A 9,857-nucleotide genomic window follows, 5' to 3' on the forward strand; every position below is an offset into this window, starting at 1 on the left:
TTCTATTCTTCTGCTGAAATAATATATTTTTTATAGTTATATATATTTGGGTACGTTGTAGCAACTGCATTCTAAAAACACGCGGTTATACAGCCAACGCTGTGCTGTTCAAAACTAAAACTAACCATCAATCCATCATACGCGGTCTCCAGTCTGCGTCAAAGATTATAATATCAGGCTGGCGTGCCATTCTACAGAATCATAGCTTAGTCTCTCCAACTCATCGATAACGATATTGGATGACCATGTCCAATGTTTCAGTCTATATTCGTAAGAAGTTCTTAAATTATAGTTATCACTTCCTAGAAGATAATGGAGTACTAGTAGTTTGTGAAAATGGATTCTGATTCTGACCAGGTTATTCCTGATCAGCTATCTTCCGATCACATACACAGTATGCATAGATACAGAAAAATGAAGGACACGAACATCAGTCCCAAAACTATTTGATGATGATGTATTGTTTCATCGCCCTGATTGCATTCATTTCCCTACATTCTGGTCTCATACGGGTTCTGGCTTTTTGTTGATGACAGGCAACGTGCCAATCGCCAAGTTCGACGGTGCGCTTGGCCGGCAGCAATGGCGTCGTCCCGTCCGTACCGGTTCCCCGCTCTATGCGAAGACGAGCCCGCGCGACGAACCAGCGCCAGACAGTCGTGCGGGACGTGCGGCGCGGCGGCGGTGGCGAACTGCGTGGCGCTATGCTGCTGCCCGTGCGCCGTGGTGAGCTGCTTCACGCTGGCGCTCGTCAAGGCCCCTTACGTGGCGGGCCGACGGTGGGTCAGGGTGGCCAAGACGCGGCGGCGGAAGACGAAGCGCGTCCGGAACCTGGATGACCAGCTAGACCACGTGGAGGGACTCGGCGGCGGCCAGTGCAATGGCACCGAGCGGGCGAGCAAGGAGAGCTGGGGCGAGCCGGGCGGGGCCGCCGTCCCGCGGTGGTGGAGCAGCACGATAGATGAGAGTGTGGCCAGAGAGGGCAGGATGAGGGTGAGCGTGACGGAGAAGGCATGGATCGAGATGTACGAGGTCGGGCATTGGGGGTTCGGCCGGCTCTCCTTCTCGGTGGCCGGAGACGCCGCGGCAGCGCAGGTCGTCAGAAGTGATCCCGAGGAGGATGGCAGTTCACGTGCTGGTGCTGCTCGGTGACCGAGTTTGTGCGCCGTGCGTGTCCCCGTTTTGTGTTTGTACAGACTTTGCTGCAATCGACGACGTGAGATTGTGTGGTTTGAGAGATGCAGTGTACAACTTTTAGTTCATCCGAATGGAAGAATGTGATGCAAGCAAAGGATTTCGATTTTTTCCATCGTTTGATGAATATTTGCATCTATGTTGGAAAGTTACGAACATATAAGAATGCGCCGACCAAACAGGAATCGTTTACATGTTACAAGTCAAGCATCACAAATCATGTCGCTAGATGGGCTTAGCTCCCCTGTGTTGTACTATGATACCTCTATTTGGCGTGTAAACTCTGTATGGTCGGTGGGATCGGTGTGTTTGGGAAGTTGCAGTGCCCTTAAAAATTAAAATTTTCTCTTGACAGTTGGTTTTAGATAAGCTTTCTCCAGGCAGTCAGATTGTGATTCGTCACGGTCCCTCAGATGGATCTTGTGCCTTGTGTGGGTCGTTAGAAGACGCACCCCATATCTTTTTCGCGTGTTCCATCATGGCCAAATTGGCCTGGAGTGTGCTTCGCCAAATGCTGGAGTGCATTTGGAGACCGGGCAAATTTTGTTCAATTTCACTATATTCTGTCTAGCTTGGCAGGGACTCCACGCCCGTTTGTTATGGGTGTTGTTTCTGGCCCAATCTTGGACCTTGTGGCAGATTAGAAATAAGCTCGCTATCGAGAAGAAACTCATTAACCACCCTTCTGTTATAATATATAAAACCATGATTTTTTTTGCAGCTGTGGAGTATAAACTCGAAGACTAGCGACTAGGCCGGCATCCGCTGGATTTGAATGCGCTCCAGGATGTCTACACCTCATCCAGGATGACCCCTGATGCTCTGTTCTCAAGCTTCACCATTTGGGCCGTGGTTCCCGTGTGCTCTCCCTCTTCGCTAGTGTCAGTTCCGAGTATGTGTGTGCTCGTGGTTGTAGTTTTTTTTATCTCCTTTGTGTTTTACTTTCGCTAAGTTGTATGCCGCAGCGGATTGTAAGCTACTTTGTTTCGTGAACCTCTCCAGGCTTTATTAATTTAAAGTCGGGCATATTGATGTCTACGCACGCTTCTATTCCTGTAGACAGTGTTGGGCCTCCAAGAGCAGAGGTTTGTAGAACAACAGCAAGTTTCCCTTAAGTGAATCACCCAAGGTTTATCGAACTCAGGGAGGTAGAGGTCAAAGATATCCCTCTCAAGCAACCCTGCAATTAAGATACAAGAAGTCTCTTGTGTCCCCAATACACCTAATACACTTGTCAGATGTATAGGTGCACTAGTTCGGCGAAGAGATAGTAAAATACAAGTAATATGGATGATTATAAGTAATAATTGCAATCTGAAATAAAAATGGCAGCAAGCGAACATGTAGCAGAACTTGTTGGAAACGGTGTTTCAATGCTTAGAAACATGGCCTAGGGATCATACTTTCACTAGTGGACACTCTCAACAATGATCACATAATTGAATAAATAAATGCTACTCTCAAACATTCTTTTGTTGGATAACAAACACCATTCATTGTGTAGGGCTGCAAAAGCACACCTCAAGCCGGAGTAAACAAGCTCCACAACGTCATAGAGGAATCACACACGATGCGCACACTGTCACCATCACACCGTGGAGAGTGACTCCGGAGTTCATATTAAAGTAACCTCTAGAGTGCATAATAGACAAGAGTAACATCTACATATTCAACTAGATTACAAAGCTCATGATCACATAAAGATCACACCATGGGAGAGAGATGAACCACATAGATACCGGTAGAACCCTCAGCCTCGGGGGAGAACTACTCCCTCCTCATCATGGGAGACAACAACGGCGATGAAGATGGCGATGGAGTCGATGGTGATGGATTCCGGGGGCACTTCCCCGTCCCGGCGGCGTGCCGAAACAGAGATTCTGTCCCCCGAAACTTGTCTTCGCGATGGCGGCGGCTACGGAACTCTTCGTGGAATATGACTTGACTCCTTAGGGTTTTCGTGACGGAAGAAATATATAGGCGAAAGGGCCCCCCCCTCTTGGCCGCGCCGGCCTATGGTGTGGAGGCCGTGGGCCTCCCCCTGGCTTGCCCTTCTGGCTCCGTGTGTCCCTCAGAAAAATAGGAGGTTTCGCTTTTGTTTCGTCGAATTCCGAGAACATTGCCCGAACAGCTTTTCTGGAACCAAAAACAGCAGAAAACAGGGACTGGCACTTCGGCATCTTGTTAATAGGTTAGTCCCGGAAAATGCATAAAAATGATATAAAGTGTGAACAAAACATGTAGGTATTGTCATAAAACTAGCATGGAACATAAGAAATTATAGATACGTTGGAGACGTATCAAGCATCCCCAAGCTTAGTTCCTACTCGCCCTCGAGTAGGTAAATGATAAAAAGAATAATTTCTGAAGTGACATGCTACCAACATGATCTTGATCAATACTATTGTAAAGCATATGAGATGAATGAAGTGACTCAAAGCAATGGTCTATAGTTTACTAACAAATAGATAATGACTAAACAACTGAATCATATAGCAAAAACTTTTCATGAATAGTACTTTCAAGACAAGCATCAAAAAGTCTTGCATAAGAGTTAACTCATAAAGCAATAGATTCTTAATAAGAGGTTTTGAAGCAACACAAAGGAAGATTTAAGTTTCAGCAATTGCTTTCAACTTTCAACATGTATATCTCATGGATAATTGTCAACACAAAGTAATATGATGAGTGCAATAAGCAAGCATGTAAGAATCAATGCACACAGTTGACACAAGTGTTTGCTTCTAAGATAGAAGGAAGTAGGTAAACTGACTCAACATAAAGTAAAAGAAAGGCCCTTCGCAGAGGGAAGCAGGGATTAAATCATGTGCTAGAGATTTTCAAGTTTTGAAATCATATAGAGAGCATAAAAGTAAAGTTTTGAGAGGTGTTTGTTGTTGTCAACGAATGGTAGTGGGCACTCTAACCCCCTTGTCAAACAGACTTTCAAAGAGAGGCTCCCATGAAGGACGTTATCTCTACCAGCAAGGTAGATCATCCCTCTTCTCTTTTGTTTACACATGTACTTTAGTTTTATTTATGGATGACACTCCTCCCAACCTTTTTCTTTCACAAGCCATGGCTAACCGAATCCTCGGGTGCCTTCCAATATTTCACATACCATGGAGTAGTGTCTATTGCAAAATTAAGTTGCTTACTGATAAATCAGGGCAAAACATGTGAAGATAATTATTAATGAAAGTTAATTAATTGGGGCTGGGCACCCCGTTGCCAGCTCTTTTTGCAAAATTATTGGATAAGCGGATGTATATGCCACTAGTCCATTGGTGAAAGTCTGCCCAACAAGATTGAAAGATAAAACACCACATACTTCCTCATGAGCTATAAAACATTGACACAAATAAGGAGTAATCAAGTTTTGAATTGTTTAAAGGTAGCACATGAAGTATTTACTTGGAATGGCAGAAAAATACCACATAGTAGGTAGTTATGGTGGACACAAATGGCATGAGTTTGGTTTAAGGTTTTGGATGCACGAGAAGCATTCCCTCTAAGTACAAGGCTTTGGCTAGCAAGGTTGTTTGAAGCAAACACAAGTATGAACCTGTACAACAAAACTTACATAAGAACATATTGCAAGCATCATAAGACTCTACACTGTCTTCCTTGTTGCTCAAACACTTTTACCAGAAAATATCTAGACCTTAGAGAGACCAATCATGCAAACCAATTTTCAACAAGCTCTACGGTAGTTCTCCACTAATAGATTTAAACAACATGATGCAAGAGCTTAAACATGATCTACTTTGAGAGCTCAAAACAATTGCCAAGCATCAAATTATTCAAGACAATATACCAACTACCACATGAAGAATTTTCTGTTTCCAACCAAATAGCAAGAAACTCTCAAAACAAATATAAGTGATGTAAGAGAGTACTTTCTATAAAATAACTAATAGCTCTGAACAAGAGTTACATGAAAACCAAGAGCTAGAAGCTACTCAGTGCGAAAACTGAATACTCAACAAATATAAGTGAAGAATAGGAGTATTCAAATGAAAAAGTGGAGCGTGTCTCTCTCCCAAACAAGATAGATAGGATCCAATTTATTCAGAGTACTAAGATAACAAAATGAAAATAAAAGCACACAGATGCTCCAAGTAAAGCACATAAGATGTGACGGAATTAAAATATAGTTTCACTAAAGGTGATCTGATAAGTTGTTGATGAAGAAGGGGATGCCTTGGGCATCCCCAAGCTTAGACGCTTGAGTCTTCTCGAAATATGCAGGGATGAACCACGGGGGCATCCCCAAGCTTAGACTTTTCACTCTTCTTGATCATATTATATCATCCTCCTCTCTTGATCCTTGAAAACTTCCTTCACACCAAACTCAAAGCAATCTCATTAGAGGGTTAGTGCATAATCAAAAATTCACATGTTCAGCAAGGACACAATCATTCCCAACACTTCTGTACATTACCCAAGGTTACTGAAATTTAATGGAGCAAAGAAATCCACTCAAACACAGTAAAAGAGGCAATGCGAAATAAAAGGCAGAATCTGTCAAAACAGAACAGTCCGTAAAGACGATTTTTTTCGAGGCACTTAACATGCTCAGATGGAAAAGCTCCAATTGAATGAAAGTTGCGTACATATCTGAGGATTACTCATGAAGTTTTTCAGAATTTTTGGATTTTTCTACAGAGAGAAAAACTCAAATTCGTGACAGCTAAAAATCTGTTCCTGCGCAGAAATCCAAATTTAGTATCAACTTTCTATCAAAGACTTTACTTGGCACAAAAACGAAATAAACATGATAAGGAGAGGTTGCTACAGTAGTAACAACTTCCAAGACACAACAAAACAGTAGCAAAATAAAAACATGGGTTATCTCCCAAGAAGTGCTTTCTTTATAGCCATTAAGATGGGCTCAGTAATTTTAATGATGCTCTCGCAAGAAATAAGAGTTGAAGAAAAAAAGAGCATCAAAAGCAAATGAGAAACACTTTTAAGTCTAACCCACTTCATATGAAAAGGAATCTTGTAAATAAACAAGTCATGTAAGCATAATGCAATAAGCATAGGAAGACAAGACAAGCGCAACTTCAAGATTTTCAGCAAAAAGAGAGGTGTTTTAGTAACATGAAAATCCCTACAACCATATTGTCCTCTATCATAAAGATTTTCAGTAGCATCATGAACAAACTCAACAATATAACTATCACATGAAACATTCTTATCATGAGCTACATGCATAAAATTATTACTCTCCACATAAGCATAGTCATTACTATTAATTGTAGTGGGAGCAAATTCAATAAAATAGCTATCATTATTATTCTCATCACCATAATCATCATATATAGGAGGCATATTGTAATCATAATTAATTTTCTCCTCAATAGTAGGTGGACTGAAAATATGATAGTCATCATTGTAATCATCATATATAGGAGGTAAAGTGAATGGATCGTAGCGAACAAGAGGGGGGGGGGGGGGGACGGGCGCTACGGCAAGTTTTAGTCTTTTCCAATTTTTAGGCAACAGAAGGTAAAGGTGTGAACTTTAGCAATAGGGGTGATCCTACAATGAATATCGGACAAGTGCAACAAGTAAATGAATCAACAAGATAACGAGAGTAAGGAGCGAGACAACCGGGGGGGGCGAGGCGAGTCGAGGTTTGTTTCCCGCAGTTCCTTCCACTAAAGGAAGTACGTCTGCGTTGAGGAGGTGCTAGTTTCACACAAGAGACTAGGCGGCCACACCACGAAGGAAGGCCTCACCTTCTTCCTCGAGAGAGCTCCACGGAGGTGCTCTCCCTCTTCCACTAAGGCACCGGTCGAGGCGGTGATTCCTTCACAAGGTTGGGGCGAGCTCCATACACAAGGATGCTCCCAACACCCTATGGATCTAGTACATCACCAAGCTAGACTCCATAGCTGCACATCTCCAATGCTCCACCATAGGAACCCATCACCAATGCTCCACCAAAGGAACTCTTCCAATGCTCCACCAAAGGAACTCTTCTCCAATGCCCCACCAAGGAACTCTTCCAATGCTCCACCAAAGGAACTCTTCTCCAATGCCCCACTAAGGAACCCTACCACCAAGATCCACTAAGGAATAGCTAGTATTGGTGAAATCTCTCTTGGTAGAACTATAGATCAGGGTCTCCTCCACCTATCCTCAAAGTTTGGGCAAGATTGGTTGGATGGGGAAGGAGATCCTCAAGGATTAAGCTCAGCAACAATGGAGGAGAGAGAAGGGGAGGAGATAAAAACGTGTTGGGGAAGAAGGGGCCCTTATATAGGCTCCTCCAAATCCAACCGTTATGTCCAGTTTTTGCCTAAGCGGTACTACCGCTTTGGGTAAGCGGTACTACCGCTCTGAGTTCGAATTTTCCCAGATCTGGTCAAAGGACGCAGAGCGGTACTACCGCTCGAGGTACCGCTCGAGGTACTGATACGTCTCCAACGTATCTATAATTTCTGATGTTCCATGCTTGTTTTATGACAATACCTACATGTTTTTCTCGCACTTTATAATGACTTTATGCGTTTTCCGGAACTAACCTATTAACAAGATGCCACAGTGCCAGTTCCTGTTTTCGGCTGTTTTTGGTTCCAGAAAGGCTGTTCGGGCAATATTCTCGGAATTCGACGAAACGAAGACCAAACATCCTATTTTTCCCGGGAGGCTCCAGAACACCGAAGGGGAGCCGGAGGAGAGCCAGGGGCCACCACACATGTGGGCCGCGCGGCCTACACCCCGGCCGCGCCGGCCCGGTGTGGGGCCACCCTGTCGCCCCTCCTGCGCCGCCTCTTCGCCTATTTAAGCCCTTTCGACCTAAAAACGCAGTACCTCTTGACGAAACTCCAGAAAGACTCCAGGGGCGCCGCCACATCACAAAACTCCAATTCGGGGGACAGAAGTCTCTGTTTCGGCACCCTGCCGGGATGGGGAATTGCCCCCGGAGTCATCTCCACCGCCGTCTCCACCGCCATGTTCACCGCCATCGCTGTCTCCATGATGAGGAGGGAGTAATCCACCCCCGGGGCTGAGGGCTCCGATGTAGCTATGTGGTTCATCTCTCTCTTTATGCGATCTAGTTGAATATAATCTATGTGCTACTCTAGTGATGTTATTAAAGTAGTCTATTCCTCCTGCACGGTGTAATGGTGATAGTGTGTGCATCGTGTAGTACTTGGCGTGGGTTATGATTGTAATCTCTTGTAGATTATGAAGTTAACTATTGCTATGATAAGTATTGATGTGATCTATGCCTCCTTCATAGTGTGATGTTGACAGTGTGCATGCTATGTTAGTTCTTGGTGTGATTGTGTTGATCTATCTTGCACTCTAAGGTTATTTAAATATGAACATTGAATATTGTGGATCTTATTAACTCCGGCATTGAGGGTTCGTGTAATCCTACACAGTTAGTGGTGTTCATCATCCAACAAGAGGGTGTAGAGTAGTCCTATTATGTGATCATTGTTGAGAGTGTCCACTAGTGAAAGCGGGATCCCTGAGCCTTGCTTCCAAGCATCGAATCTCCGTTTGTTTACTGTTTTGTTGCATGTTTACTCGCTGCCATATTTTATTCAGATTATTATTACCACTCATACTCATCCATATTACTTGCATCTCACTATCTCTTCGCCGAACTAGTGCACCTTTACATCTGACAAGTGTATTAGGTGTGTTGGGGACACAAGAGACTTCTTGCTTTGTGATTGCAGGGGTTGCTTGAGAGGGATATCTTTGACCTCTTCCTCCCCGAGATCGATAAACCTTGGGTGATCCACTTAAGGGAAACTTGCTGCTGTTCTACAAACCTCTGCTCTTGGAGGCCCAACACTGTCTACAAGAATAGAAGCTCCCGTAGACATCAAGCTATTTTCTGGCGCCGTTGCCGGGGAGGAAAGTTAAAAGGTACTCACACTCCGGATCTCGGCTACTAAGCTATTTTCGCCGTTGTAAGTACTCGAAGCTATTTCCTTTAGATCCTGCAATTGCATCTTTTTGTTTCTTGTTTTACACTAGTAAGGCATAATGGAATACAACTATGAGCTTTTTAATTTATTTCCTAAGTTAAGACATGAATTGTGTGATGCAAAAATTAAAGAACCTATGGAGCCTCAATTGCATGCTAGTAGCAATGTTATTAGTATGAACGCAATCACTGCTAATGCTATGGATAAGTCTAAGCTTGGGGAAGCTAGTTTCTGTGATCTTTTAGCTTCCCATCCTTAGGGAGAAAATTTGTTCCGATAATGCTTTATCTCCCATATGCGATAACTCTAATGATGCTTGTGATATTTTAAATCCACCTACCGCAAGTACTCGCTTTCAAGATACCCATGAAAATTATTGAACGTGTTATTGATAACCGCTATGAAGGGGATGGAACTGTCCATCCTGGAGATCATTTACTGTTTTTGCATGAATTATGCGGGTTATTCAAGTGTGCAGGTATCTCTATGGATGAAGTGAGGAAGAAGCTATTCTCTTTTTCGGCTGTCTGGTAAAGCGGCGCATTGGTATAAATTGTTGAAGAATAGTCATTCTCTTGGTTGGGAGGAAATTGTACCTCTCTTTTATTCTAAATTTTATCCTCCTCATGAAGTGCATATTGAGAGGAATTACATTTATAACTTTTATCCTCGTGATGGAGAGAGTATTTCTCAAGCGTGGGG

At 43.5% G+C, this 9,857-nt stretch overlaps 1 protein-coding gene across 1 annotated transcript; it reads left to right on the top strand.

Moving 5' to 3' along the window:
- Nucleotides 1–582: 582 nt before the first annotated feature.
- LOC124663322 lies at nt 583–1,152 on the top strand. The gene has a single exon (XM_047201045.1). It carries the CDS (start codon nt 583–585, stop codon nt 1,150–1,152), a length of 570 nt encoding a protein of 189 aa, XP_047057001.1.
- The last annotated feature ends 8,705 nt before the right edge of the window (nt 1,153–9,857 follow it).

This window comes from Lolium rigidum, chromosome 6 (genome assembly GCF_022539505.1).
Source record: "Lolium rigidum isolate FL_2022 chromosome 6, APGP_CSIRO_Lrig_0.1, whole genome shotgun sequence".
In the NCBI taxonomy this organism is placed as follows: domain Eukaryota; kingdom Viridiplantae; phylum Streptophyta; class Magnoliopsida; order Poales; family Poaceae; genus Lolium; species Lolium rigidum.